The sequence below is a fragment of the Marmota flaviventris genome, chromosome 16 (assembly GCF_047511675.1).
Source record: "Marmota flaviventris isolate mMarFla1 chromosome 16, mMarFla1.hap1, whole genome shotgun sequence".
In the NCBI taxonomy this organism is placed as follows: Eukaryota; Metazoa; Chordata; class Mammalia; order Rodentia; family Sciuridae; genus Marmota; species Marmota flaviventris.
In genome coordinates this window covers 19405807-19431805 of record NC_092513.1, presented here as the reverse complement: position 1 = coordinate 19431805, position 25999 = coordinate 19405807, and the positions used below count along the sequence as shown (strand labels likewise).

At 37.9% G+C, this 25999-nt stretch overlaps 1 protein-coding gene across 13 annotated transcripts in view; it reads right to left on the bottom strand.

Moving 5' to 3' along the window:
- The window catches only part of Tcf4 (transcription factor 4), a 346604-nt gene extending 321856 nt beyond the window's left edge, over positions 1 to 24748 (bottom strand). For 8 of the 13 annotated variants that reach the window (XM_071602721.1, XM_027949013.2, XM_071602724.1 and 5 more), the window contains exons 1-3: positions 22938 to 23054; positions 21942 to 22033; positions 20209 to 20281 (exon numbers count right to left, since the gene is read on the bottom strand). In XM_071602721.1, coding sequence (XP_071458822.1) covers positions 20209 to 20281; positions 21942 to 22013 — 145 coding nt within the window. In that variant the 5' untranslated portion in view covers positions 22014 to 22033; positions 22938 to 23054. Of the gene's footprint in view, positions 1 to 20208; positions 20282 to 21941; positions 22034 to 22937; positions 23055 to 23389; positions 23524 to 24228 lie in introns of those variants that run through there. The other 5 variants (XM_027949012.2, XM_071602722.1, XM_071602728.1 and 2 more) reach the window with 5 other exon arrangements.
- Between the last annotated feature and the right edge of the window lie 1251 nt (positions 24749 to 25999).

The following is a 25999-nucleotide window of genomic DNA, read 5'->3' as shown; positions in this document are numbered from 1 at the left end:
TGGGCTAAGCACACAGTAGGTGCTATCTTACTGAATTCTTCCAATAGCACTCCTTCCACACTTCACAATGAGCAAACCAGGTCACACGAGCAATAACCAGATAACAACTCAACTTCATCTCAGACTGAGCTGCACCACAAAGCCTCTCACCAGAGGAGAAGGAGGTCCAGGTAAGAGCCCTGAGGTACTTAAATATTTACAGTTCAAGCAAAGGAAATACCAGCAAAGGAGAGGCAGAAAGAACACCAGGAGTGGGTGATGTAGAAATCTCAGACATAGCATTTCTGTCAAAAAAAAAAAAAAATCTAAAAATCTGTTAACAGGTATACAAGTTGTTGGTAATCTTAACAAGAGCAGTTACGGTGCAGTAAGTGGAGACAGAGCCAGATTTTAAGGGACTACAGAGTTAATCTAGGGACTTGGGAAAAAGGCTGCAAACCGCTGGGGAACTGGCTTCCTCATCCCAAGCATCCCCAGGACTGTCCATGGCTTCCAAAAATATGGCAAACTACATACCCTGAAAGCCTCTGCATAGAACCAAAAACAAACAAACAAAAACAACCCCTGCAAAAGTATGAATTCAAAGAATGAGGACATATTGAAGGTATCAAAAATAATGCAAAATAAACCTTGAGTTTCCCGTAATGAAAGATGGGCACAGAGGCAGGAATGCTCAGAAAGCCAATGTCAGCACTGTGGAAAGATTAGAACATGTGGGAAAGTCAAACCAGAGACTCCAGAATTAGGAAAGAGTCCTTGAAGCAACATCCAACCTTCTCTGGAGGAAAGCATTCGTACTTTAGATTCCCATATTTTCACATTGCTAATGCGCATCCAATATGGATTCATAAGCATCACACACAAGGAAAACAAAGAAACATAACTGAAGGTCAGAGAAAGCATCAGACTCCCTCCATCAATGGGATGGTTCAAATTATTAGAAAATATAAAGTTGGGTATTATATAAAAAATTTTGTAGACATAATCATAAAAAAAATGAACAAGAAATAAGAAACCACCAAAAAATTAGCAGGCATAATTTTAAAAACAACAGAATAGAACTTTTACAAATGAAAAATAAGCATTGGAATATTAAAGAGCAATACTTTGGTAACACATTAGGCAAAGCTGAAGAGAGAATTAGAGAACTGGAAGATAAATATAAAGAAATTCCTGAGAATGAAGCAGATACAAGAAGACAGTTAATATGAAAGAGAAGCTAAAAGAAATGAAGGACAAAAGAGAAAATTTAACATATTTAATCAGAGTACCCAAGGAAGGCAGCAGAATGAATGAAAGCATTAGAATATCTGAGGAGATAAAAGCTAATAATTTCTTTCTGAACTGGAGGAAGACATAAGCCACAGATGCACAGAGAGCCAAATCACACATAGATACATCATAGTAAAATTGCTAAGCACCAAAAATAAGTCAGGGGCAAAGGCAGATCTCCCAAAAAGGATGGTAATTACATGGGCATCAGATTTCCCAAGCCACACTGGGAACCATCCCACACTGGGATGCTTGGGATGAGGAAGCCAGTTCCTCAAATTCTTAAACCAAATTCTCACAGCAGAAGAATATAATCATCAGAGAAATGTTAGTCTGGAATGGTTATCCTTCAAAATTATTTTTCAAGTCCAAGAATAAAAACATTTTGGGTGAACAAAAGCACAAGACCTCCAACTTTGCTATACCAAAAGAAATCCTAAAGAACATATTTCACCAAACACAGTGATGGTCCCATAAAAAGGTCTGAGATGCACGAAAAAGTGCTGAAGACAGAAAATAGTAAACTGGTAAATGTACATAATGTCTCTGAAACACCAATATCAAATTCATTGAACTAGTTTTAAGAGTCAAAACAAAAATACTTCTAAGTAGCAGCGGGAGTAACCAGAAGAATGGTATTCGAGGATCCTAAAACTGAGAGAAAAATTAAGAGTATAAAATCCAACTTTGTCATATAACTCTGCAGAGTCAAAGCTCAAAACCTAATAAAAGATGAGAAATGAATTTTAAACAATGCGAGGGACAAATGAAATAAGAAACAAAACTTAAACCAAATTCTTTTAAAGAGAAGAGGGAAAAAATTGTGTAGAAGTAATACAAATGGAAGGTGGGAAGTTAGATGACAGTGACCAGAGATAACCCACTGCTCAGCACCAAAGAGCACCCTGTGCCTGTGGCCCAAAATGAAGTACAAAATTATGTAAATATAAATTATTTGACATTATCTGATTCAATCAAAATTTAAGATCCAAATATAGTTGTCATATCTAAAATATAACAAGGAATGTTCAAAAAGTTTTAAAATAAGATACCTCAGACAAATACTGGCCAAATAAAATGGGAGGGGTGATAATTATACCAATATGAGACAAAATAAACTTTAAGACCAAGGGGCAGAAAGGAAGTGAGCACATATAATTGAATAAAAAGTTTAATTAACCAGAAAGATATAGTAATTCTACACAAAAATGCATGTAATGACTTCAGTGTGTCTGAAGGCAAAAGATGGTTTAAACAGAGAAATTTATAAACTCACCATCATAGATTATTTCAACCCACTTCTTTCAATGACATATGTGTTGGCCAGATTTTTTTTTTAATTAGCAAAAGTATAGATGATTTTAAGGCACAATGAACAAATGTGAATTATTGGACACATAAAGATTTCTCAAGTCATAATAATGAGAATATATATTCTTCTCAAGCACAAAATGAAGCACTTATGAAAATTGATTAACAAAACTGACAATAAAGCAAATCTAAATAAGTATCAAAGAACTGCTACCACACAGAAGAGTTCCCTGACAATTAAATCACAACAAAAGTTAACAATACAAAGAAAAAACAAGGCATTCATTTGTAAAATCTCTAAGGCATCAAGAAATATTGCAAGGGTCAAAGAACAAATCGCATAGGAAATTTCACAAGTGATAAATCTAAGATGATGAAAATGTTACAAATTAAAGTCAATGGAGTTTAGTGGCTACAACTTAGAAGGTCTTCGATAGCTTTATGCTCTTACATTTTAAAAGGAAATGACAGTAACTTAGTGTGTCAAGTGGTCAAGTTAGAAATAAAAGATCTGAATAAGCAAAGCAGACAAAAAGGAAATAATAAAGATAAGGAATTTAAAAAATAGAAAAGAAACACACAATAAAAATAACTCACAATGCCCAAAGCTCATTATTTGAAAAGACACACAAGAAAATTTCCAGTTTGTTTGATCAAGGAAAAAGAAGACACAAAATCAGAAATGAAAAACCAAAAAATTAAGCCGAGTTGCTTGTAATCCCAGCAACTTCAGAGGCTGAGGCAGGAAGATCATGAGTTCAAAGCCAGCCTCAGCAATTTAGCAAGACCTTTAGCAGCTCAGCAAGTCCTTGTCTCTAAAATAAAATATAAAAAAAGGTCTGGGGATATGGCTCAATGGTTAAGTGCCTCTGGGTTTAATCCCAGGTTAAAAAAAAATTAAAATTAAAAAATTACAGAGGCAGCAGAAATAAAAATGCTAAAATAAAAACAATGATCAACTTTATGAAGAATTTTATTATAAAATTTAGGCAGAATGGACAGAAAACTGACATACATACATTGCATACATATATCATACACATTTATTTGTATATGTATATAATTTTAAGAGCATCTGCCAAAAAAAATGAAATCCTGATTCTCAATGTTATATTAAAAAGCTGTATCAGTAGCTTAAAACCTTCTCACCCCAGGACTGGAAAGTTTTATAGAAAAATCTTCCCTAATTTTAAGAAACAGATTGTTCTCGCCTTATACAGACTTCCAGAGAAGACAGTGGAAATACTCCCCTACTTGTTCTACAGGTCAGTACACCCTTGTAGCCAAATCCAGACCAGAACAATAAGAGAAAAAACATTACATGCCAATCTTAGTTATAAACATAGATGTAAAAAAATACTAAAGAAAATATTAGAAAACTGAGTCTAGGATATTATTTTTCAAACAATGATTTAAAAAAAAATACATCATTACTTTTATCCAGAAATGGCAAAGGAGGTTTACCATAGAGAAACATATAAATAAATGTCATTCAAATATTAACAGATTAGAGATAATAAATCATTTTTTAAAATATAGGAAACAACTTTTGATAAAATCTAATGACTATTCATGATAAAAACTCTTAGTGAAATATGTATAGAAGGAAGTTCCTTAATCAATGATCTACCAACATCACTATTATAGGGAAAATTAGGAATAAAACAAGAATGTCCACAATTGACATTTCTATTTAACAGTGTGCTTGAGGCTTAAGGTCCTAGATAGTGTGATAAGAGGATCTGGTGCAGGGCGAGGGGGCAGGTATAATAGCTGGAAAAAAGAAAACAGCAGAATTATCTTTATTCTTTTAGTTATATTTCATAACAGCCTTCAGGGTAATCACTAAAGAAAACAAAAACATGTTTAAATCATATAAGAACTTAGCAACACAGCTGAATATGAAAATTGATATATAAAATTTGGGTTTTTAGAGGAAAATGCCATTAACAAAAGAAAGAAAAATAAAGTACCTAAATTATCAAAACAAATACACAACCTCATGGCAAAAATAGAACTATAATTATAAAAGTATAATTTAAAATAATCTTCTGACATGTGCAAGGCCTGGGGTTTGATCCCCAGAACTTTGGAGAAAAAAAAAAAAAAGATAAATTATTCTGAGAGGTCAAAGGCTTAAAAAATGAAGACATACATGAAGAAAGATAATCATTATTTAAATATAATTCTCTGCAAACGGATCTCAAGTTTCCATTCAACTTCAATAAACATGACTAACAAACTTATCAGATTCCATGATAAGCCAAATTTTAAATTTAAATGCACAAACACAGGCCCCAAAATAGCTGAAATCAAAATGTGCACACATGGGACAGGAAATAGGGGGACGAAGGACTTTACCTACCAGATATCAAAACATAGTTCACTTATAATATACTGAGAGAAGGATAGGACAACCATCTAACAGACTAAAGGAATGAAGGAAAGACCCTCTCAAACATACAGTAGAACTGGGGATGACTGGCGAAAGCATAGACTTTTCTAGAAAAGTAAAATGAGAGCCCTGCTTCCCACTGCATACAAGGTCAGTCCAACAGTACAGAACACTTAAATCTGAAAAGAAAAACTGTGAGATTCCTTTCAGACAAAATGTATCAAACAATCTCTTTATGTATGACCTTGGAGAAGAGAATGGGTTTCCAACTATGACACAAAGCATAAGAAGATAGAGAGGGAAAAAAAAAAAGACATTAACTTATAGGCATCTGCTCATCAAAACTACTAAAAAAGAGGCTGAAGACAAAGTATCTGTAGCATGTGTGACTGAGAATATTATGCAAAAATATATCAACACCTACATATCAGAAAGGAAAAAGACAACAATGTAATAGAACCTGGGGAGGGAGGGTAGATCAACAGAAGGAAAAACATGAATGGTAATAAATAAATACATACAAAAAATGTTTAACCTCATTATTAAGGAAATGTAAATTAAGACCAAAATGAAATACATTTTACATCTTATACTTACTAGTCTGACACAAATTAAGAAATTTGATTAACAGCAAAGGTAGACAAAGATACATCAATAGGAAATCTTTTACACTGCAGATGGTAGATTAGTTTTTAAAAAAAGACAAGGAAAAAAAAACTTTGGAAAATAATCTTCTCATGCTGCATTTTCACCTAACTCTACAGTCCAAAACACTTCTCCCAAATATCTATTCATAGGTACCTGCCCTACAGAATCAGTCTCACACACATGCACCAACAGAAAAGAAAGTGTGTAGTTCCAAAAAGTGGGTACCAACTGAGTCCATCACCTGGAACATGGATAAATCAACTGTGACACAGTCACCAACAGGGAGGGTGAACTAAGCCACGAACATCAACAGGATAAATCTTAAACATGCCCCAAGTGAAACAACATGTAGCAAAAGACACTATAATCACATTATTATAATCTTTGAAAACAAGGTCCAACCATATTGTATTTGGGGATGTATAGTCATGTCATAAAATTGCTTCAAAAAAAAAAAGAAAGAAAGTATGAGAACATTTACCTCTGACAGAGATGGTGAATGTGGAGAGGGAACAAAGGCACAGAGAGTGCCAATAACTGCTCTAAATTTGCTCCAGTCCCCAGGTTGAGTGGTGAGTTCAGGAGTGCTCATTCCACTATGGAGCTTCATAATTTATATATGCTATGTTTATTATTCTATAGCTATGAAATATTACATGGCAGAATATGTTTTATAATACAGGTTGACTGTCTCTTATCCAAAATGCTAGGGTCCAGAAGCATTTAGATTTTCAAATGTTTTTGGATTCTGGAATATTTGCATGTATATAGTGATAAACCTGGGGGATGGGACCCAGATCTGAAAAAAAAAAAATTCATTTATGTTTCATACACACCTTACACATCCAGGCTGAGGTGATCTTATACAATTTGTGTGTGTGTGTGCATCTGTTACATGAAATCAGATGTGGAATTTTCTACTTCTTGTGATGTCAGGGTCAGGATCGGTGCTCAAATGGCTTCCTCTTCTGGAGTATTTCTGAGTTTAGATTTTCAGATTTAGAATATTCAATTGTATTGGATTGTGGTTAAATTGAAAAATAAAAAGTATCTGGTAAGAAGGCATACAGAAGCAGCCTTTCTAGCGAACACAACAAGTCTTGCTATGAAGGAGGGCAAGAGAGAGGGGTATGGCCAGGGGAATGTGAATCAGAGGAGAGTTTTGGTTTTATTTTTAATTGCAAAATATTTCAAGCATTAAAAAAATAAAAAGAAAAGAAGTATTATAACAAACAGCTATCCACCCATCCCTATCTTCATCAACCTTAGCATTCTACCATATTCTCCATTGAAAACAACACACACAAAAAAAGCACTGTCAATCTATTAAAAGTTCTCTGTGCTCAGCCCAAAAGTAGTTACATTTCATTTTGGTTTTAACTGAGGCATACTGGATGCTAGCAGGAATTCTCTAGGAGGCTGGGGTGCTGCCCATGTATATGATACTGCGCCATAAGCTTGTAAGCAGTGGAAACAGACATGAGTGAAGGGGTTTTTCACTTGGTGCCATTGGTCCTGCGCCTCTCTCCTTTCAGCATTGTGGGATGAAGAACATAAAGAGCTCCAGGGTCATGAAGGCAGGTATCACTAACTAGCACAGACAGCCCAAAAGCAAGGCATCTCCCCAGTGCTCTCACCACCTGGCCTAACCAAAGATGAAAAGGAAGGAAAAAAGCAGTATTTTCCCTTTACCTTGAATGCTAAAAATACTGAAAGAACGGAAAAGTCTTCTTAATGAAAAGAGACTAACCAACACGCTGGTTTGAGAAATGACTGCCAAGAATAAACAAGATAAAAATGAGAAAATGGAGAGGGAAGAGGCAGGAGGGCCACAGGAAAAGGAGTTGATCTTCAGAAAAAAGAGAGGCTGGAATTAGCTGGGATTATAAAAAAGAGGAAACTTCATTTAGTTCCCTGTCAAGAGTTAACAGATAACTTTCCCCAAGGGCCACCTCAGAAAACAATATATATTAAAATATATATATATAAATATTCAAGTAACAGTGTTGCCAGCCCACATAGAATGTCACATAAATCAAACCACCCTCCTCAAGTTCAACAAACATGCTCAGTAAGGTCTTATGGCTGTGCTACCTGACACCATACTGTGGAGAGAGAATTCAACTCAACAGGTCTAAAGCAGTGTTTACTGGTAATGAGAGCATAAGCTATAAGAAGCCTAAGTGGTGAACAATTACCGAAGACCATTTATTTAACCACTTCTACCTATGCATCCTCAAAGAACAGATTGCAAAATCAACCTAACACTTTGCTTGGAAAACAAAATGCACATCTGTAGTACTTGGTGGCTAAAAAGGCAAAAGACAGCCCATGGTGGCTGGGAAGTACATTTGGAAGTATTAAAGAGCTTTAGGAAGTTTCAACAACCACCACCACCAAAACAATAAAAGCAAATGCCCACCACAAATGCTCTCCAACAAGGTGAAGGCACGGATTTCAAATAAAGGATTTTCCAACTTCATTCACCAGCTACAGTGTAGAACCAGCAGCCTGTCTCATGTAGGGACATCTGTAGAGGCTTCTGGTGTGGGTCATCCACCCTATGGGTCTGCATTCCAGGCTACTGTGGAGTGTTCCCAGGGACAAACTGGATCAGCAGCACACTGCAAAGGTGTGCTCAGTAAGGTCTTGTGGCTGTGCTCCCTTTTGCTCAGACATGTGGGATGGGGCGCTCCTAGCTCCCCAGCCTCAGCTCCAACCTAGTTCTCCCCTACTAGCGCAACCTGATCTCTCTGCACGAAACCCTTTACCCTAGTCCACTGTTCCTATTTAATTCCCCTTCATCCATCAGACTTCATTTCAGGAATGCCCAACTCCAAGTGCCCGTCCTGACTGCTCAGCGTGCTCAGATTTCCTTATCGCAGACTCTTCTCCTGCCACACACCTCTCATATTTGTAGAACTTGATAATTTTTTAGGTTGATTATGCCATTAATGTCTGCCTCCCCCAGTTAGGCAACTCAGGAACATATATATCTGTCTTGCTCAACATTTCATTTCCAGCACTTGGCACGTGACCCCGACACATGTTACATTCTCAATAAATATTTAATTTTTAAATAAAATTTTACTATGTGTAAATTTTTAAATATTAAAAATTCAATTGTAGGAATAAAAAAAAAACATAAGTATATTTATCTAGCGCTCCAGCAGTAAACTGACATAAATTCACATTTGTAATGTCTACGCAAAAAGGACAAATGGAGGGCTGGGGTTATAGCTCAGTGGTAGATCATTTGCTTCACATGCATGAGGCACTGGGTTCAATCCTCAGCACCATACAAAAATTACAAAATTTCAAAAATTTTTAAGAAAGGGACAAATGAACAGTAATTGTCATTGCCTCCCATAGTGTCTGGTACTAAATTTGAGAGTGCATTTACAACAATACTCTTCAAGGTCCAATTTCCATAACCAGTCTAATCTATCCTCCTTCTTTAGATTCACATAGACATCCATATATACAGATTCTAGGATTTGGGGTTTTCTTGCAAATATGCAGTCTGCACATTTTTTAAAAGTCTTTGAAGAAGTCTACTTGTGTATTTCTGTAACACCTATTTGAAAAGCACTTTCTTACTGAATCATGGTAGAACTTTCATCCAACATAGCATCGCATGCGCCAATCACAAAGCAGAGGCTGACATTTGTTCTTTATATCACTACAGCATCTAGCATGGTATAGCATGGCAGCTGGTATTGGGCTCTCAAAAACTTTTAGATGATGAATGAGCAAATGTGCAAAAGCAGTAAATGAGTAGGAGTTAACCATTCTATGGGAGAAGCAGTATGTTTTGTTTTGATCTATTGATTGATTTTTGGTAGCACTAGGGGTTGAACCCAGGAGCATTCTACCTCTAAGCTACATCCCCAACCCTTTCTATTTTATTTGAAACAATCTCGCTAAGTTACCCAGGCTGGCCTCAAACTTGCAATCCTCCTGCCTCAGACTCCTGAGGAGATGGGATTACAGGTGTGAGCCACTACACCCAGCTGCGAGTTAATCATTCTTAATAAAGCTGTCATTATACCAGTGAAATACATTCCCACTGACAAAAAAAAAAAATAATAACTTGACATGTATTCATCTCCTTCGTTTTTCTGAACCTTTCAACATTCTTTACACAATCAAGGCTGAGGCCATTACAGACTACCTCTCATCCACTGTACCAAAATTTTTAGGATTAATGCACAGAATTCCTTTGCCAGTGCAACATTGCAAATGTACACCCCATATAAAAGAGAAATTGTGTGTGCATCAAAAAATAAATTAAAGAATAATAAAAAGTTAGTAAAATCAGGGAAAATTTAGATGTCAGAAGAAAATTAATCTAGCAACCTAGCAGTTAAAAGTAAGTTAGATAGGGCTGAGGGTGTGGTTCAGTGAGTGAGTGCCACACATGTGTGAGGCCTGGGTTCGATTCCAGGATTCTCAGCACTGCATATAAATAAATAAATAAAATAAAGGTCCATCAACAACTAAAAAAAATATTTAAAAAAAAAAGTAAGTAGGGGCTGGGGTTGTGGCTCAGCGGTAGAGCGCTTACCTGCACATGCAGGCCCTGAGTTCAATCTTCAGCACCACATAAAAATAATAAATAAAATGAAGATATATTAAAAAAAAAAGTAAGTAAATGAAGAATCACACCACAGTGCTCACAAGAGAATAGGGGGAAAAAAGCCTCAAAGGTATGCAACATCATCAGTTAGTGAACAATGGTGCTCAAGAAGACACACAAAGAACAATTATCCAACCAAGGATTAAAACTGATAGTGTTTCGTCTTTCTTTTCAAAAGTGTAACTTAAGTCTTAAAATATTATTACTACCTGGTGACCAAAATTTTTTTACTGTGTTTAAAATTATAAGGCTCAAAATATTTCTAGTATAAAATCCTTAATATTATGGAAAGTGAAGAAAAGGGTTGAAGAATACATAGAATCTCAAAAAAAAACTGTTTTAATCTGTCTAGAATATTCTCATTGTAATAAAATTTTTCTCTTACTCTGTAGCACTCAGAATTATTCATTAATAAATTTTTCCTAAGCCAATATCAACCATCACATGAATTTGTGGCCTCACTGAAGTACATGGTATTGTGAAATTTATATAGATCACAGAGAGAAAAACTATCATCTCAACCCATCCATACTTGGGGAAAGGGCAGTATACACACACACACATATTGTTTTTCCTCTTTGTGATAATAATTATGTTAGATTTAATCAAAGGTGTATCTGCCCATTCCACAATGTTTTTACAAACATTTTATAAGTCTTGGCTAAGATATCAGTATCTTTGAGACAATTTTCAAAATGCATTTCTAAATTAATATATGGCAATATTAGCTATCACATTCCCTGCTAGTTTTTAAACAACAACAAAAAGATGTAGCACTAGTAATGGTGAAGGCAGTGATAATAAAAATTGTAATGCTAATTTTCACATCTTAAAATGTTTTAAATATAGTAGTGCTTTTTTCTGAAAAAGTGGAAACCCATCCTGAATTGCACTGGTGAGTTTTGAATTATTTTTTCAGTTTTAAGATGTTATCAATATGAATAAGCTTCTTAACAGCATGCAAAATAACCCAGATTTCAGAGTTTGGTTAAATAAATAATTTTCTCCAAAGTAGCTATCATTTTGGATTGAGAAAATTTCCACTGCCAAATGATATCCCAGGAAGAATTCAAAACAGGGAACACAAAAACCTCAATTTCTATCCCGGATATTAACATTTAAAACATACTTTTGGAAGAAACTGGATTATAATCTATAACAAGCTCAAGAAAATCTAACATCAGGAAAGAAACCAAAATTCCACATCCATGGCAGGGATGTCTTCCTGGAGATGAGCACACTATGTTTCTAGTCCAGAGCCAAATCCTCTAAAGAGCAAAGACTGGTAAAGAATAAGGCTGTCTCTGGCCTAATGGTCTCTTTAATCTACCATTTCCATTCAGGTCTCTCTGCCCCTGGTTCACAGTGATTTTTTTTTTTTTTTTTTTTTTGCGGTGGGGGAGGGGGCAGTTCTGGGGATTGAACCTAGGGCCTCAGGTGCTAGGGAAGTGCTCTACCCCTGAGCTATACCCCCAGCCCCTCGTAGGGATCTTGATACAAACTCAGTCCCTCTTTCCAGTTAGGTCAGAGAGTCCACTAACCCTTCATTATTGATCTTCCCTGGCAAGAAGTCAGCTTGCATTTCTCTACATGCCCACATTATTGTGTCTTCTGAACACTGCATGCTAATTATGTGTGTGAAATTTTCTATTCTTTCTTGTTAGACTAGATGCCCTCCAAGGGCAGGATTTTTCCTCCCACAAAGCCTATGCCTACCTACAACTGCTAACACAGGGTTGTGAACTTAGCATGTACTAAAAAGCATATCAGAGGAGCCATCAATCAGAATTACAACATGGAGATAAACAGCTAGCTAGCTAGATCACAGGCTACATCCTATCTCCACTCACAACATATTAAAACCCAAGGGCAAAACTGAAGCTATGCTACCATCTCCAGCTAGTGATAAAAGTAAATATACCTTCCTAACCATTCATTACCAATTTTTACTCATCTTAAGTGAATATAAAAGCAATTACTGACAAGGTCTGCCAATTTGCACGTTTTTCATGTCTTACTCTTCAGTATTTTACACAATATGAAAACTGGATTGTCCAGAGCTATAATTTCAATATTCTCCATAGAGGCTACGTCTTTTCCTAATGTAACAATCCTCTAAAGACTTTGCAGTTAAGTCTTGGTTTGGGAAATTTGAGATTAAAAACCTTGCATTTGGATGCCTTACAATTCAGCTAAGTACCCCAAAAGGGAATGTTTAAATTACTGGAAGATTAAAGCAAGGAAGAACATTCTAAAAGGTACCCTATAATGGGGCTTTGTCACCACCTTCTCTGTTTTATTGAGAAAATAGTCTGTTCCCATAGGGCTGAAAGTTTATATGCCAACCATCAGTCTAGTTTAACTATTCGAAGTTAAAAATGTCAGAGAAAAAAACAGTTGGTAATGGGAATGCTGACAGGCCATGCAGTAAGCGGCACGGGCAGGTGCCCCTGAAGCCAGGGCCATAACTCAATCAAGCTGCATTTTGACGTCATCTGTTACAGAAAAAAGCCAAATGGTTTATGAACAGCACCAGAACCCCCGAGATTAAATTACAGCCCTGATATTTAATCATGGGTCTTACTTTGTTATTTTTAATAACACAATACATTTTAACAGTTATTCGTCAACTGCCTCAGCCAAATGAGAACTTGCGATGACAAGTGAGCCGGATTACGAAGACCATCTCTCACAATCTCAACTTTTATTACGTTTTCAGAAATGGCAGATTAGACCAGTTCTCCTCTTCTTAATAAACACACAGTTGATACCAACGGATGGAATCTGAACCTTAATTAAAAGCAGCACAGAGCGTGTGCATGTGCATCCTGGTCTAGCCATTCCCAACCACAGGACTTGGGGGAAAGACTTTCAACCTCCCCAAACCTTGGTTCCTTATCTAAAAATTAATAGAGCATCTCTAAATTCGCTTGTACATCCGAGGGTCTATAAATTATTTCCTTGAAAAAAATATGGTGTGATTTCTTTGGGATTCCCTGAGGATCTGCATGTAAAATTTTTATGGCACAGAAGTCTACGGATTCAACTACAATGACTCTGATCAAAGAGGCATTCAAGTACATGAGATTTATAAGCTAAAGTTTTTAGAGGCAATATCGGCATCAGCAAATGAAACAGGTTCTGTTAAAAAGTACCATTACAAATACTGCCGCACGTGTGAAGGGTTGTTTGCAAAACAAATCAATACAGGCACATCCAACAATGGATCACAGCTAATAAACTACATATAGTAATTACCACCAATGGCAGTCGAGAAAGTCATTCATTAAATGTTAATTGTCACACAAAAGTACAAAAGCGTCCTCCTGAACAATCGTGCGGCTGCACCTTTAAATTAAATACTTTCTTACAGCCCTGAAATTCATCCACATAAACTGATTTTAAACACACCTGGGTATTTGATATGCTGATTAACTGGGCTTTTATTTGTTTTTGAAATGAAAGTAAACATGACAACCTTTTCAACACTTTTGCTATTCCTGAGAGTCTAATATAAATAAATATATGTGTATATCTCTCTCCCTCTGTGTATGTATATACACACACACACACACATATATATATATTCCTTAAAACAAAGTGCTAACCAATCTTCTCTAAAGACTAAACTACTACTTTCTTATGTGTCTCTCATAATCATTAAGAGAATTATGGTGCAAAAGTATCCTAAAACCCTGTGCCACACCTTGTGTTGGTCTAAATAGGCTCACACACATAGAAAAAGGATAGCTCACACATTAGCTTGTAAATGTGGTGGTCAATTTGGAGAATTTTACTCCAAGTAATAAGAAACCAGAAACAAAAACCACCTTATTAAAAAAAAAACTATAATGTGCTTTACTTCTCTAATACTTAGCACTGTCTAATTAACTTGGAAGAATACCAACTGGGTCATAAAAAATAGCTCATAAAATACAAAAACTAAAAGGGGAGATTTTTTTTTTGTTCCTACCTGGCTTCATTTTGATGCTACATCTGTACAAGATCTAATTTAACCGATACACATATAGATACTTCAGTTTTGGCCAAGAACACTTTGGTTCAAGACTTGTAAACTGAAGAACATTTCAAAACACACCATGTTCCTTATTAGGCAACTTAAGATCTGTTATCTTGGCTTATGGGAACAGATCTAAATAGCATCATAATACTAAACACTGAAAATCACAGGCCTGAGGCCACCAGGACTCAGCTCCATGCCTTGGACGAGGTTGCAAACTTCCAATATAAAATGTAGTTTACCATTAGGAGTAAATGTTTGATCTGTAAAGCTTACAAAATTACTTTGTTTATCATAGCAGATGAAAGCAAAAAGGAATAATTTTAAGCTCAAAACAAAACTGTTTATATGACAGTCTTTACTGCTCCATGATTCTGAGCATTTAAGACAGATTCGAGCAATTAACAGCATAAACTTTCATTACATAGTTCTATTATATATGTTTATGTGACTTCGCTGTTCGTCTGTTATTTAAGTGATTTCCTCATTACAATAGTAGGGTAGGGATGATTTGCTGACACTGTCAAAAATGTTAAGCATTTCTGTCTCGAGAGTTCTTGGATCCCTATGCTTGTTTAATGCATTTTATTTACTGAAGTCAGTGTCAAATAGAGTACTGCTTCCTCCTTCTGAATTTAGAAAACTAACATTTTAAGCACATGTCTGGTAATAGACACATCAAAACTTCCAAACTGCTTATTTTAGTGATGCAGTTTGAATTTAGGATTATTGAGCTTGAATGTTCAAAGACCTAACAATGAACTATATACTTTTTTTACACATAAAGACAGGAGATCCTGATTTTTTAGCTATTAACAGGTCAGGCTTGGCTACCTCAACTTCTGACTTGATTACATACATAAAAATAGTTGTAAATAAGATATTTTCACTAGCACCCTGTAGATAACAGAATGAAAACACAGCAACTCTAAAAACATTCACTATACTTTCTTTTTTAAAAAATAATAACATGAGAAAAGTATACTAAATCAGCCAGACATGGTGACATACACCTGTAATCCCAGCTGCTCAGGAGTCTGACAGAGGAGGATTTCAGACTGCAAGTTTGAGGCCAGCCTGGGCAATTTAGGGAGACTCTGTTTCAAAATAAAATAAGGGCTGGGGCTGTCCCTCAGTGATAGAGCCCAGAGCCTAGCATGTGTGAGGCCCTGGGTTCCATCCCCAATACCTCAAAAAGAAAAAAGGAAGGAAGGAAGGAATTAATTCTAAGTCACAATGAAATCCTTCAAAAATGAATTACAAGGGTAGTTTATTTGGATAGTAAGGCAGGAAAAGTATTGGGTATGCTTTATATCATTACCTTTAGTAAGTTTTTTTAAAAAATGGCTTTCTACTGTAAAGACCATAGCATTTCATGCCAAGCCTCAATATTCTACTCTATAACTATCTGCTCTTGAAAAACTGAGCTCACTCTTGAGTGTCTGCCTACACACTTGTGCACATGTGTATGAATGGAAAGTACTGAGGACTTTGGGCTGGCCACACCTGAGGTTAAAACCTAATTTTATTACTGGCTGCCTTGAAACAAGTTGTATCTCAGTTTCCTCACCTATAAATGGGACCCTGGCATCTTACTGAGTTCTTAAGCAGATTAAAAATACAATACACACACAGTGTAGAGCACACCACCTGGTTCATTAAGGAGCACTTCAATTTTGTCAGTGTACTACTCACTCACACTGGGATATTTTACCCAACCTCTTGCAAATAGGCATAGGTGAGACCAGGCAAAAGGGAATGATCAATAATCCAAAATTCTGCTCCAACCCTGAGAAAAGCACACAGAGGGCACATGCACATACAGAAGCACTTACAGGGACAAATATCACCACCCAAATCCTACTAGCCTATTATGCAGGTCAAATGACAGGAAAACAATTGTAAAGCCAATGCTATATCCAATAAAGGGTTTGCAGGGCCAAAAAGAACTAGCAAACCAAAAGTAGTTTTCTAGAATAACAATGGCACAGTCTAGAAGTTCCCTAACTTGGGCTTCAGCTTTCTTTGGCTAAACACTGAAGGTTGTGGGAAGTGTATTTCTGGGGGTTTCCATCCCCCAAATTCTGTGGCTCTATGATAATGAGTGTCTGATAACACTGTACTTTTTAAAAAAAAATCTATTAAGTTGCTGTGCCCTTTACAAAAAGTTACATGACCACTATGAAATGTTCAGTGGTACACACACACACACACACACACACACACAGGGATAGCCACTAGCTGTCCTCAACAAATACTCTTCAAGGGTAGACCAATTTTTTCATACCACACCATAAACTCAAATTGATACTGATGAAATGATTTAAGGATATTGACCACTTGAATTTTCTCTATCAGACAAAATTATTTACTCATTATTTTTCCCCTCACTGAATTTACTTAATTGACATTCTTTGTTGTCATGCAAATAAAAGTTAGCTAACTTATATGAATGCCAAGAAATTTTTTTTTCTCTTGAATGAGATGTTTCACCACTGCTCTTAATCATTCAAACACCAGTTTGTTGAGCAGGCTTTAACAACTGCTGACCACCTAAGGAAAACTAAACAGCTACAAGGCTGCTTAAAGATCAACTTCTAAACTAAGGGAGGAAGATGAAAGATCTATCATAGACCAGTCAGAAATACATGTGACCACATCGGACCAATAAGTTCTTTAGTATACATAATTTTTGGCCCAACTTTAAAACTACTTTTAAAAAGATGCCAATGAGATAGTATGTTTATCTTGTACTCACAGGACTCAAATGTAACCAAATAAAGTAGACATAATTTTTATATCAGAAAATTAAGCCTCTCCTGATCAAAAATTATGAACACTTCAGCAACTTTTTTTTTTCTTTTCTTTTGGTAACTCTGTCATCCTACTTTTTAATGAGAACAATTCTCCAATCATGCAGGCATATGGATGCTTTTTGTTGGCTTTAAGATCAATGATATAATGGATATCAAATCCCTTTGTATAAATTATCATACAGGTTATAACTATTTTGTGAAAATAATTCCAGAGCCCACCAATTCTCCCTGTGAAGGTCATGGAGGCTCTGGACCATCATGGCTGAATTGTTTTACTGCTTTCTGCTGAACACCTGCAAACATCAAACAAAAACTGCAGGTCCTTTCCTGGGTTGACAAAAGCCTTTCATGTGAAAAATGCTCCCTGGGAATGTCAGGCTGTAGCTCAGGTTACATTCCATTCTCCCTAGCAGCCTCCCCATTTCTTAAGGTGGTAGGAAAAACCATGTTTGTGAAATGAAAGATTAAAGAGAATATAGCCACACATTATTTTCGTTCTCACATTGCAAATCATGATGGAGCATCCTGTATTAATGGAATCAGAAGCTATTGGGAACTTTTAAGCATGAAATATTACCATGCCTCACTCTGAAAAAAATATAGCTGATTTTCAACTAGATATAGTTTACTTATAGTTCATCTCTCTTATAGTTCCTGGATCCAAGTTTCAAAGCTACTCATGAAAGTGACATCTGAGTCCACTCAGGACAATGGATATTAACTTGAAGTAACTTTAGAAAATTATTTCTCTGTCCAAAGTTTCCTAGTTCATCCTTTCAGTTAAAGGGCAAAGTGCAGCTTTGTGACTTTTAAAAAAAATTGTTATGCTTCAGAAAGATTTATCTTTTATTGAGTAGAATATAAGTCATCTTCTTCACTAACCCTGTGTTCCAATATGTCTTCATAGATGAGGAAAATAAACATTCCAATCTGCATCCTATATGCTACAGTCACCATCATGCAGCACTGAATGAACACCCTGCGTTTTCAATCAGACAGGCAGAATAAAAGAGTCAATAACTTTCTACCCTTACAAGTAAACATCTGGTCCTAAAAACTACACTGCTGAAACAAAGTAAGTTAAGTTCAACACCTTGAAAATAATCATTGGATATCTACTTCACAGTCATTAGAAATACTGTAACATGGCTCATTAAGGACAAAATCTCTCTCTTATGTTTATGTATGCATAAACACACACACACAAGCAAACATATCTATGTACACACACATCATCATCTTAACTGTGTAAGTTTTGATATGTGATTACTTACCAAAATACATTAATATATATTCAATTATCCCATACTCTCTATGAACACTTAAACATTACAGCAAGGACCTTATTTAAATACGTGTATATAAAATGGTCCATATACACAGCTGTCTAGTATATGTCATACCTCTAACTCACCTCCATTTATTAAACCATATCTAAAGTAATACATTTAAGTCATTCCAAATGTGTCCATCTTTACAACAGTGGAAGCAAGTATTTCACAATGACTTTGAAAGTAGTCCATCTCTATGTCTATCTGACATCTACTTTCAGATTTAAACTAAAAACACATTTCTTAAGTAAAACATTAAGAAAATTACTGTCAGAAATAAAGTTAGTTACTGTTTTGACAGTGCCTAACATGAAAAACCAATCTAAACACTTGTACTCATTGTACTCAGCTTTGCTTCAAACATTCATATTAATATTTTCTGTCTTAAAAGTTATAAAGAGAACAGCATATAGAAACAGAAATGCAACAAACAAAAAAAAAATATGTCCTCAGATAGAAAATATTAGGGTCTAAGAGAGTAAAGCACCAACACATTTTCAACAGTACTTTTAATCAAAGAGGACCCAAAAATATAACTATAGGAGGTATCTCATATAAAAATCAACTTAGAGACAAAATTTCCCTAGACTTAAGGGGGTCAGTAGAAGTTACTTATTTCAAAATGAGCAACTTTTAAAAGCTTTCAATTTACTGCACAAAAATATACCAATTACACAAATTATCTAGGTGAACAGATTTCTTTCATTGCTATTGCACCAGATGAAAATTAAGAGATGTGAAATTATATTTATAGTTGATAGACAACTCCACTGGCATCTTACAGACTCAAAGATGTCAACATTTACCAGTCTGACTTAAGAATAGTACTCTGCCTAATGTACTGTTATATACCATTGCCAGAACTCCTAAAATACTGCAGCTGTTTAACAGGCATAAATGGATTTAAGCCTCGGAATTAAAGGATAGCAGGCAACAATGTATGACTCCTTATTTAAAATTCATTGAACAACAAAAAAAATACATCTTATATGAATATCATGTTTTCAGTCTTCACTTTTAGTAAGAGACATTCAAACAGTCCCTACTAAAAACTCCTTAGATGCCAGATAATCATTGTGCACAGATTCCTTTGTGAATACCGCTATCGTTTTTTTAAGCATCACCCAAAGATCTTTCATTTACAAAATGTTAAAAGTCCTCCCAAATTTGCAACTTTAAATATAGCAAAAATTCTTTGCAAAAGTAAATGATGAGGGAAAAGAAACAGCCAAAGCATCAAAAAAGATATTTTAAGTAGAAATGAATTCATATTTAGCTTCTCAGCTTAGCAAGAGGCTATTTACAGCTACGGTTTACTAGGCAGCATTCATCTGCAAAATTAAGTGCTCGTTGCTTTAAAAGGGTTAATTGTACACAGTACCTAATAACTGATATTATTTACAAGGGATTTCCCCTTTTTATGAAAGTTAGATTTTTCCCCCTCTATTTTCAAATAAGGAACATTAATGTATTCCCCATGTCAACACTGGCATTATCTTCACGTGTTTGATTAGAACTATATTAGAAAATCACTTGTAATTGAGTGACGGAATTTTAAGACCACTTTCTTGACTTTAAAAAAAAGGTCCAATTTTAATTGCAGAAAATAACATTTTATGTAAGTTATATTACTGATGGATAATGAGATAACCATATCATTATAGACAACAATTCAATGACTTTTTTCAGAACACTTCAACAGAGCCAAAAATATGCAATGAGTAAATAAACAGCTAGGAACATTTAACTTCACACTAAGAAAAGAATTTACATACTTGAGCCAGTAAAATGTCCACTCGCCAAAGAAGTTGGTCCATTTTTCCCACTGCTCACAGGAGGTGAAAACATCTAAAAAGAAACAAAGAAATATTACAGTTAATAAGAAGACACTGTGCCTTGAGAGTTCATCAAAGATCTTTCATACTCTTACCAAATAACTCAGAGATTATGCTAAGGGTTTATTTAGTAAAATACATCACCAGCCAACTTAAAGCTAAAACAGGCACAACCTTTCAAAACCCCCTCCTCATTACCACTGTTCTTTCTTTTTCCTCGGGCATACTATTTCTAAGCAGTACTGCTACCCTCTGAACACACACAGTCCCCATGTTATCAACATTCAGGTTGGAGGGTAGCAGCCTTTCTAGAAAACACTAGTTTGACAAAGGAGAAAAAAAAAAGGTGTTTGTTTTATACTGAAAACCTTGGCCATAAACGTGGCAATGTCCATTTCCATCCTGTACAGGATTTGCCTGTCATATGTGAACCCAAATAAAAATATAAGTGCCACCTGCACTAAATTCTCATTTCGTCTCTAACATGAGAGCAATTTGAAGCATCTCTCTCTCTCTCTCTCTCTCTCTCTCTCTCTCTCTTTCTCTGTCTCTCTCACTCTCACTCTCTTTCACTCCCTCTCTCCAGCATTTATTTCGACCCTAATTGGTTTCCCTCTTTTCCACGTATCTAGTGGATAATGCACACCTTCCCTGAGTCAAGAGCCTGCGAAAAGCAAAGAAACGAATGGAGAAAGTGCAGCAAGCAGAAAGGGGGCTGCAAAGCTGCCTACGGCTACGTTTCCTGGCAAAACTTCCGAAAGCCATTTCTCCAAAAGAAGGTCTACAAGAGGAGCAGCAGTGGTAGCAGTGGTAGCAGTGGCGGTGGCAGCAGCAGCAGCAGCAGCAGCAGCAGCAACATGAAAGAGCCCCACTTAGAAGGTGGTTTGGATTTTATTTGTGTGTTTTGTGGATTCTTTTTATTTTGCTTTACAAATGCATCTTATACCAAACTCATCTGGCATTAAAATCGAATTCATTCCCCTGACATGTTGGGAACTTGGGTTAGGAAAGGGAAGCAGAGGGGATGGAGAAGGACCAAGTACAGTAAAACTCCACAAGTGTGTAAGTTCCTCTTTGTGCTGATCTCAGGACTATGAAATTTACAAAAATAGTCCAAAGGGTTCTAAAGAATGTATGCTCAGCACATACATAGGAGTTTTCAGAATCCCAGGAAAAGAGGTAACTAGGAGAACTACAGGTCCTACCAATCCACAGCATCATCAGTTTAAAACTTTAAAGACACTACTGGGTCTATTTTCTGTTTTCCATTTCTAGAAAAAAATAAATAAGACAAGGAGTAGTGCATGAAGTATTGGTACTCTCAGTGTTCATATGTGGCCAAGTTTTAGTGGTGGTTTGCAGTTTTAGGGGTGCCTATTTTTCCTGTCCACTGGGGTGATATTCCATTATTTGGGGGAATTGGTGGGTACGGAATTCAAGGCAAGTAATTCGATTCTTAAAAAAGCCTGAATCGTCCATCACACCCCAAAACGAGTTTAAAACTTGTCAAATAGACCTTCATATTGACCAAGGATTCCGCCAATTAAAAATCATTCCTGTCCTTTAAAGTACTCTTGGTTTCTAGCTGAAGTGTTTGGGGTTTTTGTTTTGGGGTTTTGTTTTGTTTTTTTTTTTTTCCACAGCTGTTGTTAGTTTCCACCGTTCTTTCTTACCGCACTGAAATCCAGTAAATCACTCAGCTCTTTGTCCGTCCCTAAGGCAGCCATTCGCTGTTGGTGATGCATTTTAGCAAAATCACACAAACCTAGAAACATGGAAATAACCGCAATCAGAAAATCCAGTCCCAATCCTTGAAGAAAACACAATCGGATTTTTGGAGACTGGGGGGTTGGGGGTGGGGATGTGGGGGCGGGTGGGATTAAGGTAGAAAGGAGGGAGGGATGGGAGAGTTGTTGGGTTTTGTTTTGTTTTGTTTTTAAGATGGAATAGGCAGCAATAGCAAAAAAAAAAAAAAAAAAAAAAAAAAAAGCGAGATTGTATTTCCAAAGAGACGATCAAACTGGTAACATCCACTCTAAAACCAAATCCGGGAAGGGGGGGGGGGGGGGAAGCCGCTCTTCAGCGCATCGTTTTATGCAACAGGAGGTAGAGCGAGAAATGAATGGATCACAGAGAAAAGAGAAACTACTCAGAACGATCCGGTCTCAACTTTCCCCCCACCCTCCACCCCACCCCCTCACACACACTCACACGCGCACACACACACACACACACACACACACACCACTCCCTTCTGCATTTCAAAGTAGCTATAAAGAAATTAAAGATGAGCGTCTCTGGAGTGAAAACACGTCCAAAGGGGGAGGGGTGACAAGGTCGGCGTGGAGGGGGGGGGACAGAGTGGAGGGTCGGGTCCTGTAATGGTCCAGCACCCTAATTTGTGAAAGAAAGGGTTGTAAAAATTAAAGTCAGGCCCTTGGCAAAGTCACCGGTCCCTCCAAGTGGGCAATGCTGGGGAGGGGTGGGGGGCAGCGGCGAGGGGGAGGGAAGAGGCGCGGGAGGGGAAGGGGTGTCTCTTCCAGGAGCGCCGGGAGCCGCTGCCCGCGGCGCGGGAGGCGCGGAGCCGCGTGCGGGGCCGCCGAGCCCGAGCCCGAGCCCCGCGCCGCCCGGCGCAGCAGCCCCGCGAGCCCGCCGGCGCCGGTACCTACCGCCCGCGCGCGAGAAGGGGCTGTCGGTGCACCGCCGGCGCCGAGGCGGCGTTCATGTCTAACCACTGCCTCCACCACCACCACCTCCTCTCCGGCGCCCGCGCCCGCTCCTGCTCCTTCCCCGCCGCCGCCGCCGCCGCCGCCGCCGCCGCCGCCACTACAGATCCGCAGACACACAGCCAAGATCCCTGACTCTTAACACCAACTCTCTTCTCCGGGGAGGGGAGGGGACGGAGGGAAGGGGGGAGGGGGAACACGCCGAGGCGCACGGAATTGCAAGTTCAGCAAAGAAATGGGTGGGGGGGCTCCGGCGGGGAGACGCGGCTCGCTCCGGGTCGGGCTGCCTGGGATGCATCCCCCCCCCAACCCCCCGGAAAAAAAAAAAAGAAGAAAAGAAAATCTCAACACCTCCCCCGCTCGCAAAAAAATACAAACGAAAATTCATCGAGCACCTCATTTTTCCTCAGATCATCAGTTACAATCTGAAGCCTGAACAGTTGTGTTTTTGCCCATTTTCATCCATCCGAGGCACTTTGAAATGTATTCGAGTTTACATCCCCTCTCACTTCTTTCTTTCTCTTAACTCTCGTTCCCTCTCACTCACACATCCACACACGGCAAAGCAAGTTTATACTAGGCTGCAAATACACGTGATGCAAAAAGACTTTGCCAAGAGGAACAATATTTTTTTTTTCTTTTCCATACATAAACCAAGCCACATTTTGCTGGGGAGATTTTCGTTTTAGTAGTTTTGCGTTGGGGGCAAAACCTGAATTGGATACTTTCTTCACCCACCCTCGTAAGTCACAGAATAGTAGAGCTGCAAACTTCGGTCAAAAAAAAAAAAAAGGCAATTTGGGGGGGTGGGTGTGGATGTTGTTTTGTTTTTACACTTGAGTTCCTAGGCACGCAAAGTCCGCGTTCGCCAGCCCTGTAAGTTTTTCATCCAACATTTACCATCATAGGCCCTGCATGCTCTTAAAACACACTTTTTCACATCACTTTTTAGGATAAAAATTAAGCTTCATAATTCTATCGTTTCATAATCACAAACGTGCTTTATCCAGTATATGAAACATACGCTATGTTAACGTGTGTTAAAAAACACATTCTACACACCCTGATATTACTAGATGCTCCAGTACATACACAAAATGCATGCACATACTTTTTCGTATTGGCAATTATTTAATAGGTCGTTCCTTTTGTTTTAATAAAGCATTGGGATCGACATTTTAAAAATTAAATTCAATTACAAACAGTTTACTCTGACAGCAAATTGTAACGTTACCTTAAATGGCCACAAATATGCTCACAATATTCCAAGGAAAGAGACTTTAAAGAGAGAAACAAAAATCTTCTGCAAGTACTTAGTATCTCACATGTGTATCCCCCAAAAAAGTATTTTAAGTAGTACTCAGTCCTGCTCCAGGGATATCCACAGATTACAAGATTATGCACCTGGCTCTGGTATTTGCATTTTCCACCATAAAACTGCAACAAAATTACCTCCCCCAAAAAATAAATCATTAAAAAAATCCAACAACTTTTTCTTATTGTTTATAAAAAAAAATTATCAACACAGGATAGTTATAATATTTCCTCAAACAAATCTTGTTGGGTTTTTTTCTTCTCCTCTTATAAAGTCTTAAACTTGTTCCAAGTTTAGAGGTGTCTCATCATCATCATCCTCCTCCTCATCATCATCACCATTGACTCCCCCGTGGAGTCACATTGATAATAATAGGTTTCCCTGAAAGATACATTGTAATCCATTCACATCCGGGCACTGCGGGCTTATAAAGAGAAGGCGCTGCGGCCGCGGCTGCTCCTCCAGACAATGACTGGGGAGGGGCGGGGCGGGAGCGAGCGACCATAGAGTGGTAAACAGAGCGCCTAGAGAGGCTGGCCAAGATGGCGGCGCGCGTCGGCCACGCCTCCTCCGGGAACGGAGGCGGGTGGCCGGGCTCGAGCCCGCGTCGCGCGTGGAGCGGCACTGCAAGGGTTCCTTGGGTTGGGGTTGGTTGCAGGCCGCGTCTCTGCGCGCTTCAACTTGTTCCAGTTCCTTGACTGACTCCGATCTTTGACACAATAGTACAGTTTCTGAATGCGTTCAGTAATTAGACTCCATAGACTTCCGCAGGGGAGTCCGCTCCTGGGTTGACCTGGAGGGAGGCTTGGAAGAGGCCGTGCGGGCCTCACCGAAGCAAGCCCGAGTCCGGGCTCCCCGGCAGTGGGGATCGGTGTTCTTCGCGAGGCGTAGACGGCGTGGGAAAAGGCTGCCGAGGCGTAGTCGTTCCTGGGATGAAAGAGGGATGCGGGTCCTCTCCCCTCCACCACCCCGCTGGCCCTCCTGCAGGTCCCCTGCCAGTGTGAGAACTTTCTCAGTCCTGAAAGTCTTCCCTTGCTCCATGTACCCTGTGTGGCCTCAAGGGGAGATGGTACCAGGAGCCACGACTGACTTCAGTTTTTTCTGTTCTGGCCAAGCAGTTACCGTCTCTATCTTGTCTAATGTGTAATGTGCAAATAGTGGTGTCTACTTTGAGAATTTTATACAGAATATGGATACAGAGGAAGCCACCACTCAAGAAAAACTCTGCTTTCACCCCTAATTCCTCAGTTAACTCACCGATGCCTCTAAATGTAGCCAACAGGATTTTAAATGAAGATTTACCTAACTCAAAAGAATAGCTTTTAGTCCTCCCAGCAGAGAAAGCCATTAATAATGATGATAGATTACAGAGTGTTTACTATGTGCCAGACATTGTCCTAAGAATTTCACAAATATTGGCTGTCTGAATTCTGAGAAAGAACCTATAGAGTATTTCTTACTGCCTTGCTTTACATATAGTGAAACAGAAGTAAGTAAAGTGGCATAGCTTGACCCAGGGCAGAAGTTTAAACTTGCCTAAGTGACGCAACTATCTGCATTGAGGGAAAGAACCCACCTTTGAAAGGCAATCTGTGATCAGAGTCCACATTAACCATGTTCCTCTGCCATCTGGCATTGGGAACGTCTTAATCTCTATTTTCTGACAAATTGGTGGCAGTAACAGAGTTCA